The sequence below is a fragment of the Myripristis murdjan genome, chromosome 22 (assembly GCF_902150065.1).
Source record: "Myripristis murdjan chromosome 22, fMyrMur1.1, whole genome shotgun sequence".
Taxonomy (NCBI): domain Eukaryota; kingdom Metazoa; phylum Chordata; class Actinopteri; order Holocentriformes; family Holocentridae; genus Myripristis; species Myripristis murdjan.
In genome coordinates this window covers 17,135,466-17,158,287 of record NC_044001.1, presented here as the reverse complement: position 1 = coordinate 17,158,287, position 22,822 = coordinate 17,135,466, and the positions used below count along the sequence as shown (strand labels likewise).

Here is a 22,822-nt window from a genome sequence, read left to right as displayed (position 1 = left end):
CAGCAGAGGAGTGAGGTTGATTGTTTTAGTTCAGTGCTTCGGCGCTGACGTCATGGTGTCCGTGTAGCTCATGGTTTCCACTTATTTGGGGCAGACTCAATCCTGCAAGCGATTTCACCTTCGCTGCAGCGACAAAACAAGCTTAAGCGTCTGAAAGTGATGGTGTCGGACACTGGCGTCGACCGATATGACGCTTTGTGAGGTGAAGCACGTATTACACACATTAATCAAACGGGAAAGCGGGGCTCGAAAAGGTGCGCAAAGCTCCTGTAAACTGCAGGTTTGGAGAATGAGAGGTGGAAAAATATCGGAAAGTCGTAGTTTTGGTGTGATATTTATAAACCGTATGTCTAGTCAACGACAAATAAAATGTGAGAAAGGTTCGGTTTTGGCTGTTAGCGTGGCGCCCTCTTGTGGCGGTTCACAGTATCAACATGCGAAAGCCAACATGGCTCCTTAGTTACCACACGCTCCTGCTTGGAAACGGACTGATGCCAACAAAAAAGTAAATTTGGTTTGACTTTAACGTTTTAATGTGGTATTTGTATTCACACTGTGTGTTAAAAACGAACTAACGCGCCACATATCTGTTTGAGTTTAACAGTTTAATATATTTGTACTGACATTTTGATGCTAAAACGAACTAACACGAGTTAACAGGTACAGTAACATTATCGGTAGCATTTATCGCTATCTCTAAAAGCTAACCAACTAAATTATTATCATTCACTCAACAAGTCCGTTTTTGCTGGTTAACCTAACTTATTCTTAAGCCTTAAAGCTGTCAGACGCTATCAATCAATGAAATTAACCAGATAAGCATTTACTATTAACAAATGATTTAATTTGTAATTTAGGTTAGTTAGCTGTCCCAAAGATATGGCTGCCTTATCTCTGTGTGTTTTTTCCCTGCATGGTGGAGCTCTTTAGCTTGTTTTCTGTCAGGTTCAGCACAGAAAGTTAATTATGGCTCAGGGTGAAAAGCCAAAGCAGCGTGGTGACGAGGAGGCCGTCAAAGAACTGGTGAGTTTGAAATTCAAATTGGTTTGTCGAAATATAATTAAACCAACTAATGTCGTAAGGTAAACAGTCAGTTTTATAGTTACATAATGCAGTCCCGCCCTTCGGAGGAAATACTGCCACGATATTTCTACATACGTGTGCAACTTTATAGTCCATAAAATACAACTCTACACCAGTGCAGCTAGTACATTTTTTTAAATTCCATTTTATTTTATTTGACTGCACTGTAAAACTGAAAATGACCACCGAGCAATATAATCTCAAAATGAGTTATTTTGGAAAATAATAACAACAATAGCTTAATAATATACTCATCATCATCATCATCATCATCATTTGGTATCTAGACTAAATACTCTTTCAAAGACTGTTTCATTGGATTAATAGGTAAACTTGTCATTAAAATGTACAAATAAAGCCTCATTTTTTTAAAGGCCAATCCGTGGCAGTATTTATTATGGGCCATGTGCTTAATATACAGGATATTATATGATATTTATTTTCCACACCTCGTTCACCCCTCCTCCATGCACAGCTATTGCACTGCAGTTTGTGATTTTCCCTCCAATAGGTAATTATTTACACAAGCATGTCACCTTGGAATATTATCATTTTTCCCAACAGTGCATTGTCAATGGACTGTCCTATGAAAAAATTGCAGAGGATGGGAGCACCATCAGCTCCCTGGAGGTCTTCTTCTCAGGTTATGCCCGCATGGTTGGGCTTTCCCTCTTCCCACGGCTCTGCCAGCTCACTCTCGTTGGCCAGAGTATAAGCCACATTCAAGGCCTTGAGTGCTGCCCTCTGCTCCAAGAGCTCTGGGTGGTCGAATGCCAGCTGACAGTAAGTTTGTTACATTGGTAATAACTTTAATAAATATATGCTGATTACAAAAATAACTAATTATTTGATTTATTACAGTTTCACACAGTTTTTATAGCATTTGCAACTTCATTGCTCCATTCTGAAACCTTTTCAGACCATCATAGAATCAAGTAAAAATTGAGTGTGCATAGGGACCAAGTCACCAGTGATGCATTTTGGGTTGTAACCCATCGTTTCAGAAACTATTTGTAAATTTCACAGCATGTCTAACCTCTGCCCAACATACATCACGTGTGTTCCACCTTCCTTTTGTTGCAGGGAATATCTGGACTACAGAATTGCCCTCAGCTGCAGAAACTGTACCTTTATGATAATCAAATCAGTGAAATACAGAATTTGGAGTTGCAAGTCAACCTGCAAGTGCTTTGGCTCAACAACAACTGCATATCTCATATTAAGGTTTGAATTAAAACATTGAGAGCAAATGGAAAATATGGGTGTGGTAGTGAATGAATGTCTGTCTCTCTGTCTGTTGATATGATTATCATAGCTTATTTATTTTATTTTGGAATGCGTAAGAGTCATAATTTATCAGTAAGACGTGTTTTTGTCCTGTCTTCTGTTAAACTGGCATGCTCCCACTTCTTTATAATCAAATGTCCCTATTTTCCTGAAAACAGGGGCTGAATACTCTGAAAAAACTGAAAGAACTCAACCTTGCTGACAACAGCATCGAAAAAATAGGTTGGTTTGACATTCTTCTACAGTTTTCTGTGAAGTTAGATTATCACTGAGTTGTTTTGAGCAGAAATTATTAAATCATTTGTTAACTTTTTCCAAGGACATGGCCTTGATGCTAATGTCAACCTTGAGAATCTCAATCTGTCGGGGAACAAAATCAGCTCCTTTAAGGTAAGATAGAAATATCATTTTTCAAGGACCTTCTTTTTTTTTTAAAACTTATTTATTTATTTATTTTTAAAAAGGTCTCACTAAAGTCCTTGGACTGAAAAGAGAGCATTTCACATTTCTTGTTAAATGTTAGGGTCTTGGCCAGTTCAAATTTTCAATCATTGCTGTAGCAGTGCACTGTTGTAAGACCTTCACTCAATTATTAAACAACATAATTTTGTTATTTGTTATTCCACATGATACATTTTGATTGCATCTGTTTCAAAATGGGTACCTCTGATATGCATTCTTATCTCTGTGAGATTGTAAAACACTATATTGGTAATATGTTTTGTTTATATTAACATTTTTACATTTTAAGCATGTAGTGCCTACACATTGAGTAACTGTTATGATCAAGGATACTTGGATAGGACAGATAGAACAGATGGTACTTGCTTTGATATTAATCTATCTGCAATCCACCTTTTTTGTTGCGACCCAGCCTTTGCTTTAAAAAATCCAATCATAGTCATTCAGTGCATTGAGTGCCAAGTATATTGTTACAACTGTGGGTTCAAAGATGTGCTGCTTTTAAGTGTTTTTCAATTTGTCAAAGTGCCTGCCTCTTTGTCATCATGATGTGACATTTCTTCTTTAGCTGCTGTTGTGAATATGGACAAAAAGAAGAAGAAGAAAAAAAAATACAATTTCCAGAGAAGTGTTTGACTTACTGAGCCATGTAAATGGCATGTGTCCAATTTGTATGTTGCTCTTTGCAGTGTGCAATCAACAAGACAGTGACTGCGGGCAGTTCTGTGAACAAAATGTGCCACTTTGAGTTTTCTTTTCATTACTCTTGACAACAAAAGTTAACACTGTAAAGCTCCCCATCATGTATCTATCCTGTATCTAATCTGCATGTATGCATCCAGCATATTGTAATACAAAACTCAAGTCCGTCAAGTGGTTGCCAATTCATCCTCCTGCCATTTAACAGGCTGTAAGAGAAAAAACAATATATTCCAAGCAATTTTATGTTGGAGGCGATGCAGTAAAATGAGGATGTCTACAATGGCTGTATCTGTTGTTTTTTTGGTTATGGAATAATAAAATGCAAATGCTTGATTTACTGTTGAGGAGCAGTATTTCTCCCTCAGAGTACAATCTGCTTAAAACTGAGAGAAGCTCTGTGGTTGCTCTAATAGGAGCTGACCCTCCTTGCCCATTTACCTCACCTGAGAAAACTAGGACTGAGGGATCCGCAATCAACGCCAAACCCTGTGTGTCTGCTCTGCAACTATGCCACACACATCCTTTACCACATGCCTGGCCTCCAACGACTTGACAGCTACGATGTCTCAAGCAAGCAAATGAAAGAGGCAGCTGAGGTACCGAGAAGTTCAACAGGCCCGAGAGTCAATTGTTCATCTCGCTCTAATGTTAATATTGTTATTCATTCAGTTCCTTCTGTGCAAACTGTTTGGCGTGCTAGATTTTTGTCTTTTTTTGATTTGATGTCTTTTCTTTTCCCTCTCAGTGCATGGTAATGAAGAAAATGATGTACTACAACATGCGTGTGCACACTGCTCAGAGGAACCTGGCAGAGACCCAGGCCAGTCTGATGGAGCAGAAAAATTCTCTGTTACAGTTACCTGAGGATTGCATCAGGACACTTAATTATGCTCTCAAAAATGTATGTACAGTCCTGGAAAAATATATCGTAATTATTTTGACACCTGTAGTGTCAGTATGGCTTTGTTTTTAAGTTGTCATTGACAGCTGCAGTGCTGTTTGGAGTCTACTTTTCACAGTTCAGAGATGTTTGAATTTGTGCCAACTTCCAGCTGGAGTGTGAGCTCTCAGAGGTGCAGGCCAGATGCAGGAAGTCTGCCCGCACGTGGGAGGATGGCCCATCCTCGCTCAGTGAAGGTTCAGTGGACAGCAGCGACATGTCTGCTGACATCTGCCATGATTCCACCTTAGAGCACAAAATGCTCAGCAAGATGGAAGCACTGAGGGAGAGGCTGAAAGTATGGAACAGGAGGATAGAGGCGTGAGTTTGTGTGCTGGGATAAGATAAATAAACAATTCAACAATTCAGTGTCATACTATTCTGTGCACACAAGCCTTTGAACAGGGAAGGATATGCCAAATGTGAAAAAAGAAACATTACTATGTTTTCCCTTTTTTCAGGATAGATGTGTGGTATGGGCAGGAATTGGCCGAAGCCTCAAACAGGAAGGAGTACATGGTCAACTTTCTGTTGATAGAGCTGGAGACTGTCGGAAATATTCGTTTTGAACAGGGCTCTTCCAAAGACCCCTGGTAACTATCGTGGCATTATTAACTGTAACAAAGACTACCATGGAATCTGAGATTATACATGTGAAATCAAAATCAAAGTTTTTAATTTCATGCCTATCAGGTTCACTCCCTGTCACGACCTCCTGCTGTCTCGCTTCTCTGCCACGGACTGCAAGAGTCACGGCATCACTGGCATCAAGATCACATGTATCATCCGCATCCACAACCGTGCTTTGAGGCTACGGTTTGAGGACAAGCTTCACTCCCTGATAACCAGTGAAGAGTCTGCTGGGTTTTCACAGTGAGGGAGACTGGACTTAATAATAATTTTAAATCAAAACTTACAGACAATTCAAACCATGTATCATTATTATTTGTCATCAGTATTACCAAATGCTGTATTTACAATATGAACAACAGGGAGCACCTGATTAGAAGACAAAATACTACCCAAAATAAAAACTTGTGTTACTGGCTACAGAATATTTGTTTGACTGTAATTAAAACTTTGCCTGCAGGAATTACAAACGCTGGCTGGAGTACCTGTTCTACGTAGCCGATCCTAAACGAACCAGTGATAAGAACGAAACCTTGCACATTCTGGAGGAGGGGTTTCCAGCAGCAGAAACATATAAGGTATGCATGCTACTGTACTGTACTGTAACAACAAATCGTGCTGATTTTTACTAATTGTCTCTGCGCCAGGCCTTGGGAAGAGAGAGTGCTGTGCCCTTATCCAACAGCCTGAATGTGTGTGAGCAGCCCAGGATAGAGTATGCACTGTCTCAGGCCGGCCAAAGCTTGTCCAATCAACATGTGGATAGTCTCCCCTTCAGACACGGTCTGTGTGATCTGCTCATCATATCATTGTATTTCTTTTGGAAGCTGTAACTTTTTATGCTTTGTTATTTTTTTATGATTGATGTGGAAGTATTTTTGCCTGTAGGTCGGATCATTGTGTCAAAAGTATTCCTGGGCCACAGGTTTTCGGCCCGACTGGGGGAGCCAATAGACAGCAGTAACTACCCCAAAGCCCACTCTGTGTATTGCAATGTGAACTCCAATGATAGAGCTACGACAAGTGACGGTATATATCAAAAGATATTTAAAAAAAGAACAAAAACATTTCAGAGTGTATTGTACAGTGTCATTGCATTACGATGTATTTTTCATTCAGAGAGACGCCACTCCCCCAAAACACACAGTGGTCCTGAGTGCAGCCCCAGACGGAGACAGTGGTTTGTGTTTGACCATGAGCTTGTCTTGCCTGAGTACATCATTGATTTTGAATACATCACCGAGGTAATGATTTCAATGTTCAAAATGTTTTCTTCACTGTCTGCAAAGTGTCCCCAAAGTTGCAAAGTTGTTCTGTTAAATTGCTTCAGTGATCTTTGTGGTTCAGCCTCAGATGCAGATAGAAAAAAAAAACAGATTTCAAATCAAAATCTAGCTGTGTGTGCCTTTGGAAAATTGAAAGCACTTGTTGCCCAAAAAGGGACTGTAGAGGAACTTGGTGGATGCAATTCTTTATCAGCTCAAAAAGGACTTGCAAGTATCACTTAATAAACAAAAATCATAGATGCAAGATTAGATAATTTATCCAAGCTAATTTCTACCTCAAATGTTTTCTGAAATGCCAACAGTGAAAAGGTTTTGAAGTCATTTTAAAACAAGCTTATCAACATCAGGTCTGTGATTTTCAACCCTTTTTTCATTACCGATGTGTACCATCCTTCTCAAGAAATTTTTAATCAGTTTCTAAAGGATGTTCTGGACACTATTTCACACGTTACTGTTTTCTAGCTCCCTTCACATCATACCAATGAAGTAATCTCACCAGTTTTAGAAAGTATGGGATCCAGCTTGCATTTCATTGTCCACAGCTCCATGCCCTCTTACATTAATACTGCTTGAGTCCAGCCTCCACAGTATTGATCTTTATGCCTCCACCAACTATAGACCAATTTCAAAATTACCCTCCATCTCTAAAGTTCTTGAAAAGCTTGCAGAAAAATCTATTGAGACTTTTTCTTGAGAGTTCCAAAAAGCATGTGTTATATTAGTGAATTTCTCGACTTTTAAATCTGACATGAGGGTGAATAGATAGTGACAGTTTTTTGTGTGTGTGAAATACTGTTTTAATTTAATGTGATGGCATCTCCTTTGATTTTTATGCTGATAATACCCAGGTATTCCTCTCAGTTGTGTGAATTATTTTAGGCCTTGAGTGTATTTACAGCACAATTAGCCCAACTCTCTGTCCTCTTACAACATAAATGGCCTGCCCCCAACAACTCAGGACTCCTTGTGGACCAAAACTTTAATTCTTAGCACTGGACTAAAAAGCTCAGTTCAGTTCAGTTCAGTCATGTTTTTATCATATCAGGCACATGCCAAAATTGGGTCTTTCTTGAGTGTAAGCAACAAGTTCTTTTATTTCATCCTGCCTTGACTACTGCAACTTTTCATTGGCCATAACCAGGAACCCATAGAATGGCTCTCATGAACCCAAATTGTATGACAAGGCTTTTTAACTATATCTCCCTACATCACATCCATTTCAGAATTGATTTTGACTTTTATTGGTAATTTTTTTTTTTTATTAGTCATTTATTTATTTTATTGGTCTAGCTATCTTTCTGAAGTTTTGATCTATTTGGCATCTACAGCTTGACATATTCATGTCAGCCTGAGGAGCTCAGACTGGCAAAGTCAGGATCCTCTTTTAAATAAATTCTGTAAACTTACTTCATAAGGTCTTTTTATACTCTTTGGTTTTTACTCATTTTATTCCTGTTGCCTTATAAGTTAAAGTCCTTATCATTCATTTATTTGTTCTCTGTAGTTGGAACTATTATTTGTGCTTTGTTACAGTTGACCTCATCGCTCATTCTTTTTCATTGGCATTTGTTCAGTCTTTTATTTCTCCTGATTGTGAGGCACTCACTTAATAATTGTGAAGCTGTCTAGCAATACACAAGCTCTGCTTTTCAGCACAACATGACAGCTGTAAATCTTTTGACATCTCCTTTGCTATTAGCACCAAGGCCACTCTGCCATTCCTGACCTCGGCACAAGCAGTGATGATGTTCCTTCCAATGATATTAGCCTGGACCAAGAAGCCCTCACCATGGAGCCTGTGTTGAAACCACAGCCCAAGATGTTGAGCCTGGATGAGAAAACTCTGCTCAGAGTGGCCAGAGCCAATGTGCTCAGTCAGATAACTGTAAGGATTATGGTCTTTTATCCCAGATTCTGTTTTTGATGCAATTTCATACACACTGAATTTCGCAGTTCCTTGAACAATTGCTAATATGTTGAACCTCCAGGTGTTGAACCTCCACGGCAACAGTCTGAGCAAGCTAAAGGAGATTTCCTGCCTGACAGCTCTGCGGCATCTTACCATCAGCTTCAATAAGTTCACACGCCTTGATGACATCTCACACATGGTGAGAGTGACAAAAAATATCATGCTTAAATTACATCCTGAAGCAGCATTTTGTTAATATCTTGCTTCCGTAATGTAACATTACATTAGTGAAAACAGGATGTTGAGGCAGGGCATTACACAAAGAGGGGGCTGTTGAAAAGTTGGAGATTTGGACCATAACAAACATGGGAGGAGAAACGCAGCAACCCACTTCATGCTCACTAGTTGCTGAAGCAATTCTTTGTAAAATGCTCTCTGTATAATCTTGATCTATCTTAAATTTCAGATTCTTGAGAATGAACTAATTCTAGAAACTGGGATGCAACTGTGGTGTCTCAGGAAAAGGCAACGGGCTTGTCAGAGAACACCCAAAATACACTGTGATGCCATGCTGCCACTAATGTCACTTTGAAAGTTGTGAAGTCGCAGGTTTTATATGATGGCAACGGCAGAAGGACAATTGTTAACACCTTTCCAGGTGTTATTGGTTGCAATATTTATGGACCCCTTTTGGTGTGCCTTGAAGAAACCACTAAAAATATGAGACTTAAACATAAGTTGATTGTAATATAAAACACAAGAAATTGTTTTTGCCACTCTTAAATATGTGTACATTGTAATATGTAGATTTGGCTAACAAAATGAAAAGATAATATTCCATTTCACTGTGACTTTAACATTCATTTTGTGTGTTGGTGAAATTCCAGCACAACCTAGAGTTTGTGGATGCTAGCTATAACCTCATAGTGACCCTAGATGGGCTGAAGGGACTGGGACGGCTGAAACAGCTGGACTTGAGTTGGAACAAGCTGACCAAAGCTAGAGAGGAGACGGCAGTGCTGAGAAAACACACTCCTGCTCTGCTGAAACTGGATACCCGACACAACCCCTGGCACAGGGTATGTGCTGTGATCAGAAATAGAATCAAATCTGTAAATGTCAATAGGTTGAGCCTCAGCAGCACATAGATACTAACTGAATATCCATCTTACACATTGCTGGTATTATCAATTATCTGAAAAAATGACACTGCACAAGACACAGTGATGGTGTCTTGCTTCTTCTAGCCAGAGGCAGTCAGAATGACCATCCTGGGCCGTCTCATGACCCTCACACACCTGGATGATGTGCTTGTGACAGAGGAGGAGGCTGCTGCTGCTGTTCAGATGGCTGCTGCATCCAAAATTAACCAGGTAAACAAATACACACATCAGCCTGCAGATATTACATGCATTCCACCGTAGATGGTTACAGATATGGCTAAATTAAAGCCAAGAAGGACACTTCTTTGGACAGTTAAATCTAGCACAGTAAAGACACTTTTTAGAATTCAGTATTTTTCTGTTGCTGATGGGGTCATTTTGGTTTTGCAGCCCAGCACATAGGCCCAGTTTCAGTTCCAGTTGCACGGTGTATATTAAAATATTTAAGTCATATCAAATAACATATAACATATCATATAGTAACATATCAATAGTTGTGTTGCAACTGCAATTGTTAGTCTTCTTCTGGCAGGATAAGCAGCTAGGCCAGATGATTTATTTTCCCTGTATTTATATTGTGGTGGCAATGTTGGTGATGGCGAGGGATGCAGTACCTGAAAATTCTTTTGTATTGTATTTTATATTGAATTGCTGTAATTCCATCAGACCTGTTGACACTCTGATTGCAGGCATCTCTTCTGGCACACTCCCGTACAGTCAGCGAGCGTCCCCGCAGTCTCAGCCTGCTTTCAGCAGCCCAGCTCTTATGCCAACTTGGTCCAGCACCCTGGGGCCTCAACAGAGAGTTGGAACCAGGCTGGACTGCAGAGGTGAGTTTTGCTAACAGCTTTATTCACTGTACAATTATATCTTCATACAATAAGTGCATATGGGTGCTTCCTTGCTTTCCACAGAGAGGCCTCATCCATTCATTCATTCATTCATTCATTCATTCATTCATTCATTCATTCATTCATCACTCTTTAATCACCATTTTAGAGTTATTTGAGTACACAAATTAATACAAACTGCATCCTTAAGTTTGTATACATTTTAAACCCAGTAGTGGCCTCTGAATTTTGACCAGATCACAGCCCTGAACCTGGACAGCCAGAGGATTTCCAAACTGACCAACCTGGACAAGCTGGTCAACTTACGCTGGGCCTCCTTCAATGATAATGACATCTCTAAAGTGGAGGGGCTGGACAACTGCCTGCACCTGGAGGAGCTTTCCCTCAACAACAACTGTATCAGCACATTGGACGGTCTGTCACACTCATTTTGACCATGAAAGTTTGAAATGCCACAAAACAAGGGAAAGGACAACAACTCAATACCAGTGTTATTTAGAACACCATCAAATCTGTAGAATTGCTCATAAAATCACAGTTCATAGATAAATAGATAGATAGAGTTCTTTTTCTTAAATTTTGTTTGCCACTTGTGGTAGCCTGCTTTGTCTTGATCACAGAGACATAAGCATTAGGGCTGAATCTTTCCATAATTTAGCATCATTATTTCTCATCATTGCTGTATACTCCCTGTTTTTCCCATAGGACTGTCTAAACTACACTGCCTGATTAAGCTGAGTGTGAATGGGAACCAGCTGTCTTGTCTGGACGCCTCAGTCCTGGACCAGCTGCCCCACTTGCACTTTCTGTCAGTGGAGAACAACTGTATCAAGTCCATGCATGGGATCCAGAGGGCTCGTTCCCTCCTTGAGCTCTATATTGGCAGCAACCACATTTCTACCACACGAGACATTTACCATTTGAAGGCAAGCATCTCATAAAAAGTTACACTCTGTGCTCTTGAAGATCACAGAGTGTAACTTGTAACTAATAAAGCTGGTCATTTTACTTCCTTTCTTTATAGTATTTATCTGAGAATATCTGCCCCTCTTTTTCATCAGGGATTGACAAACCTCATTATTTTGGATCTTTACGGGAATCCTTTAGTGGAGAAACTGGAAAACTATCGGATATACGTGGTGTTCCAGCTGCCTTCCCTAAAAGCACTGGATGGGATTGCGGTGGTATTTGTCAATAACCCTAATCAATTAACTAATCAAACATTACAGTTATGGTGTAACAACATGGCTTTGTATCCTAAATGTTGAAATTCATGGTTAAACTGCTGTTTTCTGTAGGAAACAGTTGAGTGTGAGAATGCAAAGGATGTGTTTGGAGGGCGACTAACTCCTGACATGGTGGCAGAGAAGCTTGGCCACTCTAACTATGCAGAAATTACCAACCTAAGCCTGCAGTCGTGTTTAATCAGGTAATAAACTAACTCAAAACACATTCAAATATTTGTCCAAAAGACAGTAACAGTGATATTTGGGTGCCCCACTCAAATTAAAGACTGGTAAATAAAAAAGTGTCTTCCTCTGCTGCAGGATGGTTGACTTGGCTCCAATAGACCTATTTCACAATCTGCACACTGTGAACTTAGAGCACAACAATCTAACCTCCTTCTCAGGCCTCATCTACCTGCCCAACATCAAGGTAAGAAGACTAAATATGACAACAAATGTGTGGATTGAGTCTTGGACAAATTAACTATTTCCACTCTCTTTGTCTCAGGCTCTTTGTCTGAATTATAACCACATCGAGTCCATCCTGCCCAGACAGAGAACTGGGGCCCACCTGACTAACAGACAGATACTATACAACAAAGTCAACTCCAGTGGCTACGGCCAGCAGAGCCCATCCAAAGGCAACAGGTAGTATGACACAGCTCTCATTTTAATAATGGACCTGAATAAGAGGCTTTCCAAGATTCATCCATTTATTTCTAAATTTTGCATCTTAATTATATGATTACTTTCAGAGTACTGACTTTTAACTGAGTGTACAGACTGCTGCCATTAGGGGGCAGCACTGTCCAGCAAATGTTTTACTTGCTTTTGGCAATCAAGATCTTTTTTTTGTCATAGTAGTTGAACACAGCCACATAGCTCACCTGGCTCACAAATAAAATACATATAGAAAATGTGTCAAGAAGTGCTGGAGGGAGGGTAAATTCAATGTCATGTTAGCAGGACGATTTTTCATTTCTCATCACAAAATGGGAAAATTAAAATGCAGGCAATATTCTAACTTTTTGAATAATTTGTCCATAAAGTAATTTCTCCCAATTTTCTGTATTCGGTGTGTAACATGAAAAATGGGTAATGCTTTTTCCAGTGGCATTTTCTTTTTATAAAAATCATACATGGAGTAGTTGTTATCTGCATTGTACAGGTTAAGGACTGTTAAGCTTTTGTTTGTCCTGGCTGTGATTGTTGTGAGTTGGTTTGCACCTGTGAGGGTTGACCACTTAAATGAGGCAGCGGGGGGAGAAAGAGCCTCACTTAACCACAGAGATAGCAAACTGTCCGGGCTCCTATTCTGTGACTGTCTTTAAGGGATGCTGGGCCCATGGACAGCCTGGAGCCGCTGATGGGCAGCCTGGAGGTGCTGTATTTGAGTCACAATGGCATCTCCAATATGGCCAATCTGCAGCTCAGCAGGCTCACCAATCTGAAAGCACTCTTCCTTCAAGGTATGTAGGTTGGTGATGTACCGTCCCTTACAAAGCGTGTGAAAAATGCATTGTATAAAGCCTGTGAAAAGGCAAGCACAGAGAGCAAAGTTTCCGTTAGACCTTAGGCCAGGAGGGAGATAAGGCTTGAAGAAAAGAAAGACTCACTTTCTTTTCAACTGATTTTGATGGCTTTTGATTGTATTTTGCTTCATGAGGGTAATTTGCCCCACAGAGCTGACCTTACTTGTCTGCTCTTGCTTTTTGCTTTGAAACCTTTCACAGATGTCTCTATAATTCTAGTTCTGTGTACACAAGGAGTTAATAACAAAAACCCTGTATAGTTTATAGTATCTTAAAATGCTGACATTATAAGTTTATTGCATGTTATTAGGGCTGGCTGATATGTTGATATGATATTGATATTGTGATATAAAGCTAGATATTGTTTGGGTGTTTGGGTATTGTAATATCATGATATGAAGTACTTGTTGGCCTGTTCCTGGTCCTGGTTTTAAAGGTTGCATTACAGTAAAGGGAGGTAATTGGACTGTTGCTTTGCTCTACCTGCTTGATCATCATATCCACATTACTAATGACTGCTTATCAAAATATCTTGTGCATAAATGTCTTCCAGAAGAAGCAATAGTCAACCATACAACATTGGCACTACACTGATGTCTAGGTATTCATTCAAAAGCACTGTGATATTTCATTTTGCCCATATCACTCAGCCCTACATGTTATTTTACTTTTCTGTTTCCTTTTTAGGCTCCACATATTAGTTCAGAGTATTCTAACCATGTCTTTATTCTTCATTATTTTTGTATTGTCTTTATTCCCAACTGTTTTTATATGTTTTTTTCTTTTCTCAGGTAATGAGATCAGCCAGGTGGAGGGCTTGGAGGGGCTGTACCAGCTCAGAGAGCTGGTGCTTGACCGAAACCGCATCAAGTCCTTTGCAGAGAACTCCTTCATAGCCCAGAATGTCCTGATAGAGCTGCACCTGGCGGAGAACCGCATCCGAGAGCTCAACCACCTAGAGCCACTCACTGAACTCTGCAAGCTGTTCCTATGCATGAACAAGCTGCAGGTACTCTGTCAACAGCAGCCTCCTCACACACCTAGATATCGTGTCTGAATATTGAGGTTTTCATTAGGACTGAAATAATGAGAGGAATTCAGTCACACCATACTGATTTCCTGAGGAGACCATCAAGGTCACAGTTAGTTTTTGTATAGCTTTTGATTTAACACCGACTTCTGCTGGTTGATTCATATGCAAAATAAGTTGGATTTTTAAGAATGCATTTTATTCAGCCTACAGGGGTATTACTTTCCCCTATGTTTGGAAACTAAGACATGAAATATAGTAATCATGCGTCGTTACCACCCCACTGTGGCATGCATGGGGTGGTATTAAGGAGAATCAACTTTGATTGAAGGTCAGGGCTGTATTTATGAAGAGAGATGGGAACAATCAAGCAACGTGTAATCAGCTTCTCAGTCTACATCTCCTCCTCACCCCAGGCGAGTGATTTGCACTTTTGTTGCCAGTTGCTTCTTCTGTTCACTTCCTTAATGTTTTCATGCATTCAATTAAGACATAAAATACAGCAATCATCCCAACATGCCGGTCCTCTCAATGCAGGCTTCTTTAAATCTTCCCCATAAACCTGTCCCTGTGGGCTTTATTGTATAATTTAATCCTCAACTGTTGCAGGTGTATGTGGTAAATGTCTTCAGGTGGAGCAGTATTGTATGTATTCTATGAATGTCAAATCTATCTATCTATCTATCTATCTATCTATCTATCTATCCCTTTGCATGCCCAAACTCTCATGAGATTAATGAGAACTCACATATGTAATCTCTCCCATCAGCTGCCTCTATCCTCACTACAGCTAAATTATGGAAAGATTCAGCCATAATGCATATGTCTCTGTGATCAAGACACAGCAGGCCCCCACAAGTGGGAGATACAATTAAAGAAAAAAAAGAAAGCAAGATGGAAAGGGGAAAAGAACTGGGCACGATTATATAATCTTTGTGTCTCTACTTTCTGTAGGACATTGCAGAGCTTGAAAAACTAGAAGTACTTCCCTCACTGACTGAGCTCTCCGTTGTTGGCAATCCTGTGAGTATTACCAATATTTGTCTACCTCAGAGTGCATTTAACATATACACCTGTAGATAGTCTTAGTTGGCTAATGAAATGTTCCATATCTTTCCGTTCATATATCACATGCTTCTTCGTTTTTTTGATGATTTTCTCAGTTCATTGAATTGAATCCACTAGCTGCTGCTGCACATCACAGGATGCTTTGAACTCTTTTCCACTCACAAACAAAATTATCAAAAGCACACTCACAGGCTCACTTTCTCACTTACACAAACGAAAACACTAACCCAGTGTAACTCTGTGGTTCTAAATTAAGCGATTACATGATGGGCCGTCTGCTGTGCCTCAAACTGGCCGGCATCAGCGACAAATCCGTTGACCAAATGGCAGGCCTCTTTTGGCCTTGGTACAGCACCCATCTGGAGCTCATGGATCAGGCCTGTGCAGAGCCCGCAGCCCAGGGCCTCCCTGTCATCCATGGGGCCATGCTCAGCTGTGGTAGCCTGTTTACCCTGCAGCTCCCATCCCCCTTCCCTTCCCATAGGGGCTTAATCCTTCCAGAGGGTAGAAGCCAACAGCTACCCCCAAGACAATACCTCCTGCTGTCGACCGCATGAGATCACTGCTTCACCCATGTTGCCTCGCCAAATTCTGTCTCTTCCTCTCAGCTGCACGTCCATTGGCACGCACTCCTTGCTCAGTCACAGCCGTATCCTGCAGGAACACACTGTTCTCTGAGTGGACAGGCCAGGATTTGCACCCTGGCCAGAGGGTGCCCTCAGCTGGGCAGGGAGAAAGGAAGGGCCAGGGAACTCTCTGCAGCAATCAGCTGGGTCACTGGAATAGCTGTTGGGAACATGGTCTCTGGGGGTCGGGGGCCTCAGGGAGGTTCATGGACCCACATAGCATCGCACTCAAACCAGATGTCTCAGGACAGGCTCCATTCAGGCTTCCTATGCACACATTTGGTTGATGCTAGTTGGGATTGATGTAAGTTGTTTCATCAGACAGGTGTTTGTTCGTTTGTTTTTTCTCCCAGGTGGCCCGACGTTCCCTTCACAGGCCATCAGTAGTGCTACATCTCTCCAGGCTCCAGGTCCTGGATGGCGCGATGGTCACCCTAGAGGAGAGGACCAGGGCTGAACTTCTCCTCACAGATGTAGCGGTGAGAACTTGTGTACACACACACATACATACATCAAAACATGTTTTCATGCTCAGGTATTTTAGAAAACCAAAACACTGCATCTGTAACATCTTTACACGGTTTGCCAGCCAGTTCCACAATTGATTTTACGCCTTTACATTTGAGGGTCAGCAAAAACTGGCCCCTAGAGCTATATTGCAGTTGTGTTAACCCTCCATGACCCTGCACACAGCCTGAGATCCTTGGTCAAGGCTCTGCTGATAGTTCCTTGGGCAGCTCTCAAGGCCAAAGCTGGCCAGCCAGGACATTGTGGAACAACTACATTTGTATCATCTCTCAAAACTCAACTCATTTTAACAGTCTAGGTTTTATACGAAAATTTATATCAGTGTTCCTTTTGTTACCTTTTTTAAAATTCTTATTCATATCTTTTAATTTTATTCTCTATATTATTTCTTCTGCTTTGATCCAAGGCCCTTTACAAACTGTGTTTTTTTAGATACAGTTACTACATTCTATACACATATATCAGTAATAAAAGCAGTATGAGCAGCAGCAGCATTAGTAGCAGTGATAGCAGAAGTAGTCGTACACATATAGAGTACATGGGGTCTGGATATAAAAAAATAATGAAATTGTAATTACATACCAGATTTTACATGCAGAGTAAGAAAAAGCTAAGTGTTTTTAAAGCAGGAAGGATGTAATATTAGATGTGGTATGAAGGAATAAAGGTACACACAATATAGAAGAAAGTTATAGTACTGTATTGTACACTGTGTTGTGAGCCCTTTTTAAGTTTTTTTTTTCATCTCTTAAGTAAAAATCAACAGAGGTTTTGTTTATATAAAAGCCAATAATGTTGCTTTACTGTGTGAAATGTAATCCAGCATGAAATCATACAGTGGGCAGAAAGAGAAGGACCAAACAACAGCCACCAAATAAAAAGCATGGCTCAAACTCTTTCAGTCTGACTGATTTGATGTCCACATAACGAGAGAGCAGAGCCATAATGCTCCTCTAGCTCTGAATTAAAAGGAGCCTAAGCCTGCTGGCTTCATCCTGCTGATTAGATGAAATGTGCCCGGCCGATAATGCACCAGTGGATTTACCCCCTATTAGCCAGGTCAACACAACCCCCTCTGCTTGTTAATAGTAGATGTGGCAGCGACAGAGCAGAGATCCTGGGTTTTATCATTAAAAACATAAACACAAAACCTCCCCCTGCTAGCCCCCATAACCCTGTCATTTCAGCCATATGTCCTACTTCTGTTTTTGTCTTAATTTAAATGTTGCTATTGATGAATAGTCATTACAATTATGCTGTAAGATGTGTGGAACTGCAGCAATTTAATCATCCATAGTGTGTGTGCACCACACACTGTGGTGACTTAGAGCTAAAAGAGGCAGGAGACAAAGAAACTGTTACAGGGCAAGGATACACATATTAGTAAGGCCAAAGTTCTCGAGTGGATCGCAGAGGCTCCCACTTGTTTCACCATATTCAAGTGAGAGTATCTGCTCATCCTCCATTCTGTCCTAAAGTATAAACTCTTCTTCCCTTCCCCCTCTCTGCCCTATTCCTCATTTAATATATTTCACGTAGTCATACTCCCAGTGCCCAGGGGCTTCTGTGCCTACTATGGATATGAACCTACCTGGACTGCTGCCCCCCATGTCTCGTAACACCACTCTGAGAAGTATGGGCCTGAGTGGGGGACTACAGAACATCTTGGTGCGCGATATCCTGCCATGTAATGTGAACGAGGTCCTACCTCACGATATATCGAGGCGTGAGTATGATGCTTCTGCTCATCCAGCCAAAAATGAGTTTCTACATATAACTGTGCATGATAGCAAGATTCAGATAAGCACTGTGTAGCCTGTTTTTGAATGTGAAAGTCATGTTCCTTCAACCTTGAGTAAGGAGGGCTGACTTTTCATTACTACGATATACCAAGCAATTTTTGATTATCAAGTTACCTGGCAGCTAATGCACACAATTGTGTTCATTCGCAATTTTCAGACAAGAAGCACAAACATGGTAGTGCTGCCCGCAGTAGTCAAGCAGAGATCGGCTCCAGGCACATCAGAAGGACAGGGAACAGCCTGCCAACCACAAGCCTGCTTCTTGATGTAAGCAGAGTCAACAGTGCTTACCCCTATCAGGAACAGGACAACAGGTTGGTCAAGCTTTAAACTCAGAGATTTGTGTTTTTATGATTATGTTAATGTAAAATATAAGAAATCTGTGCAAAAGAAGATATAATACCCTGGGTTTTTCCTCACATGTTGTTGTATTTCAGATTTCCAAATAGTGGTGTTCCCAAACCTCCACCCATGTAGCAGCTTTGGGAGGAAGGCCTTGGGACTAGCATGCTGATGCTGAGTGGCAATCACCAAGCAAACTTAAGGTGAACACGTGGCGGTTAGCCATGAATGTAGCTATCTAATTGCCCCGAGATTTCATTTTGTCAGGTGGGATTTTTATGTCCCTCCACTGTGGTGCATGGTATGCAGGACATTATGTTTCTGTGATGTCATCTGTTTGTAGACCTGTCCTTGAGAACACAATTGCTCAATAGTACATGGCATAAACGTCATGTGTGTACACAACAAGTACCCTCTACAGAGCAGTTTTATGAATTTGTATAGTCATGAGGAAAAATGATGGGGCATGAAGCAACTGAAGTGCCTTTTGCTTTCTGACATGAAGATTGAAGACTTCAAGTGGACTTTTGAAAAATGGCTCAATGCACATGTTTATAATTAACATTTGCTGCTTTCCTGAATTCTGGTTTAAATTAAAACTACTTTGGAAGAAAATAAGGCTATTTGATGTGGCCATGTAGTATGTCCCTTTTAAATGCGTACATAATGACTGTGACTACCATTTTCTATCCACATATGTGGATCACTAACCATGGTAATCTGAGGATGAGAGGTTTTGGTGTCATTTCCACTGCTATCCCATCCTTACCCCTAAACAAGAGGGAAAAAAAACACCCACAGATGCAAGGGCGTGTGAGGCTGGCATACTGTGTCCATCGGGTCAAATGGATCCCCAACAAGTGGATAATCCAGCTTTAGCACACCTCTCTGTGGACAATAATCTGCAGTCACTCAGATAAAGATCTAATCTTGAATGAGGTCCAAATGGATTGCAGAGATTGTCAGTTTCATCATGTTAGCCTCTTTTCAAAAAGCCCACCACGATTTTCCCCCTAATAGGCAAATCTCATGTGTGGTAACTGGAAATGAACCAGTCAGCTACTCTATTCGACAGTTTGGATGATGTTAGTTCTGCAGAATATGACATTATAATCCTTCCTGTCTTGCTGTCAATCTAATCTAGTAGTCCTGTGGTTAACACAAATACCAATCTGAGCCATAATGATAACTGCCTTAGAGTGCACGATATGCCCTACATTAGGGGATCTAAAACCTTTTTTTTTAATTGCAGGACCTCCAAATTGATATTCATTAGGCTGGAGGTTTCTGTCTGAAAAGAGCCTGACATTACATGTACAGAAGAAGCCCTTACCATACATTCTCTCACTACACAGACTGCTGTTAGTGGATGAAAAATATTTCCAATTTTGTTTTATATCATACCAAGTACTCCTAAGAGGGCAAACCATATCTTTGGACCTGGTTTTGGTAAAATATGACCTTTGTTCTTGCTATTAATTGACCAGAGGTATGCTTTTCTGTTTTATCCTTTCCTTCAATGTCAACCTCTGATTTTGTGCATCAGTGGTGTGACTTCTGACCACTAGGTGTCCTTAGTACTCCATTAACTCTCCCATTATAACACTACAAATCAGTCCTTAATTAATTCACCTCTTGTTTTTTTAGACTATGATCTATCTATCAATCAATCAATGATGTGCAGTTATGCTGCAGGTCATATTTCCAGCGAGTGTAGTCTTGGCTGCAGATTTTACACAACAGCCTGTCCTAGGCAGCAAAAGTGAAAGGCTCTCCCCTAACGAGCTCCTCTAATGCATGTACTTAACTTCACTTAATTTGTGTTAATTCCCAGCATTAAGCTGGGCTAATGACTGTGCAAGTGGGTGTGCTGTCATTACCTTACTCTGTCTGACATCAAATGGCAGCTGATGGGCTCACACTGGGGGAAAAAACCTCTTTAATGCACAGATTTGGGGGCTCAGTGAGAGTGCTCTAATGCACTAGGTATTGCAAAGGATAATTACATACTTTATATTTGTGTACAGTATATATGTATAACTGTTTTCATGGAATTACATTTCCGTGTTTAGTAGGGCTGGAGTGAGTATACCACTTCATACAGTATGTTTCTCCTTGCATAACTGTCAGTATTTTTAACATTAAAATGACATTAGCATAACGATTGTGAATAATTCATCAGTCTTGAGTGAACCCAGATGCACCGGGCTGCCATCTCTCTCTCTCTCCCACTCTCTCTCTCTTTCCCCCCATGTGAGTCGACCACATGGTTCATAGCTGGTTTAATGGGATGGAATGTGACAGGTTATGTTTTCATCTGCTTGATATGGAGCCTAGCCTGGGAGGGAGGGAGAGAGAGAGGGAGTGGGCGGGAGGGAGAGTGAGTTAGTCTATACAGCTATAGTCTGGATTCATAATTAGACATGTTTGCGCTTGTTGTGAATCAGTGAGAGATGATGCTCTTACCCACAACTGACCCCCCACCTCACCCCCCACCCCCCCTCCTTCCCCAACACACACACACACACACACACACACACACACACACATACACATACACACTTATACAAAAACACATGCTCTGTATGGGGCCATTACTGCTGGTCCACTGACTCCCTACATTCTGCTGTGTCTGTGCATTCAGAGCACCATTAGTCCAAGACTCTGTGAATAATTGCTGAATGGCCCATGTTTTCACTGCTATCTACTCAGGTTCCAGTGTTGGGGGTTGAGGTCGTGGGTGAAGTGGCAGGGATGAGGACATTGATTGATGTTTGAAGCCAGTCAAAAAGATAACATAAAGTGTCTTGTACATTGCTGATCAAGGTACCATGTATAAGTAATATAGGAAAAACAACAGGCCACACATGCATTACACATTTAGCAGCTTGCATTAACTTTAAGAAGTGCTTCAGATGAGGTTACAATTACATCATTGTCAATCTCTTGGAATCGCTTGAAATTGCTATTGTGAAAATGAAATGGTCTTTTGGGTGCTGATGGCAACCGAATGCGGGTCATCATCAAAATGCGAATGATTTTGTTTCCAGAGGGTGCATATTATGTCGCAAGTTCATTTTTCAGCCCCACAAATAAATTCTTCATTCAAAAATCAATCTTGCCATATTGCCTCTCTAAAATCCATCATTGAGTTATCGTTGTTCGCTTGTCATTTTCTTGTAATTTGTTTCCTGTCAGGTTCCCCTGAATAAAATGGAGGAAAAGGAAAGACAGGGGAAAAATACAGATAAAAGACTGGATTGAAAGTGATAATTAGAATAAAAAGGAAAATGCTTTTATTTTGTGTAGATATTCTGTTGAGAGCGCACCATGCCTTGTAGAAGTATTAAATCTTAACTGTTATTCATTGCTGGACTTGCGTGTTGTTTATTACATTATTGCAATCACAAATAACTGCTGCTTGGATGAACTGCGAGAAATAAAATAAAACAATTACAAAGCAAATAAAAATAAGCAATTCTGTCGTTTGGTGAGATCGATTTTCAGAGTACTCTAAAATGGCATTTGTTACTATGCCAGTATGGCATACAGTAGCATTTATGCTTCTCATTCAACAGCCTTTAAGTCTTAAGTGAATACTCTTAGCCAGCCGGTCCTAACATAGATAGAGCAACGTATACATGAGTTGTGGTGCAGGGGGATTACAGAGTGTAAAATATGTTGTCAAATCTGATGAGTTTTTCTGTTGTTGTTGTTTATTGTGTCTAACACAGATCAGAAATTGCTTTTTCCAGGATGACAAAGAAGCATAACCCCCTGTGTGCCCTTATCCCCTCTGCTCTAGCCAAGAATAGCAATAACAACAACAACAACAATTCTAATCTCCTTTGCTCCAGATTACTGTCTTTCTTTGTGTTGATATTGTGGCCTTTTTACTTGATCACTTCATGATCCTACTTTTGACCTCCTCCTTTCTCCGAGTCAAAGTAAATCAACATTTTGTGAGACGCAGAGACACTTAACCACAGTCACTTTCATTATATTGAAATAATAAAATACTCCTAGGATTTGCTCTTTTATATTAAAGAGAAGATAACAACGATTTTAGAATGTTAATATTAATATTACTAATCCTCTGTCAGTTTGGGGGTTAGCGTAAGCGCTTAAGCTTTAGGATTTAAAGATACTGGCAAGTGCCAAGGTGAAAAATTACTTATGATAAGGAGCATAAACAGCCACATAGGGTACGTCTTTTGATGTAATTATGATTGCAAACAGGGATGCTCTTCTCATTGTTCAGCAGAGAGCAAGCTGCATAAGTAAAACCCTTTGTTATCTGTGATGTGATACATTTGTTTTTACATTCATTTTACATTTATGCATTGACCTTATCT

At 40.5% G+C, this 22,822-nt stretch overlaps 1 protein-coding gene across 1 annotated transcript; it reads left to right on the top strand.

The window, feature by feature from the left end:
* Positions 1–39: 39 nt before the first annotated feature.
* lrrc9 (leucine rich repeat containing 9) lies at positions 40–21,583 on the top strand. Its single transcript, XM_030045079.1, has 33 exons — positions 40–505; positions 923–1,023; positions 1,648–1,866; positions 2,167–2,307; positions 2,529–2,592; positions 2,690–2,760; positions 3,948–4,130; positions 4,280–4,435; positions 4,587–4,795; positions 4,936–5,067; positions 5,168–5,347; positions 5,565–5,682; positions 5,752–5,887; positions 5,993–6,133; positions 6,224–6,348; positions 8,090–8,275; positions 8,379–8,498; positions 9,187–9,378; positions 9,547–9,672; positions 10,152–10,292; positions 10,550–10,727; positions 11,019–11,239; positions 11,375–11,497; positions 11,612–11,742; positions 11,861–11,969; positions 12,048–12,187; positions 12,872–13,008; positions 13,863–14,080; positions 15,056–15,124; positions 16,149–16,274; positions 17,863–18,049; positions 18,283–18,439; positions 18,563–21,583. The coding sequence occupies exons 2-33, from the start codon at positions 967–969 to the stop codon at positions 18,600–18,602; spliced, it is 4,533 nt and encodes a 1,510-aa protein (XP_029900939.1). The 5' UTR covers positions 40–505; positions 923–966; the 3' UTR covers positions 18,603–21,583.
* Positions 21,584–22,822: the final 1,239 nt, after the last annotated feature.

Bases quoted from the DNA above. Each gene is read 5' to 3' on its own strand.
- lrrc9 (XM_030045079.1), top strand. From the start codon at position 967: ATGGCTCAGGGTGAAAAGCCAAAGCAGCGTGGTGACGAGGAGGCCGTC. The intron at 1,024-1,647 runs GTGAGTTTGAAA...TTTTCCCAACAG, and splicing joins AGGAGGCCGTCAAAGAACTG to TGCATTGTCAATGGACTGTC. The intron at 8,276-8,378 runs GTAAGGATTATG...TTGAACCTCCAG, and splicing joins ATGTGCTCAGTCAGATAACT to GTGTTGAACCTCCACGGCAA.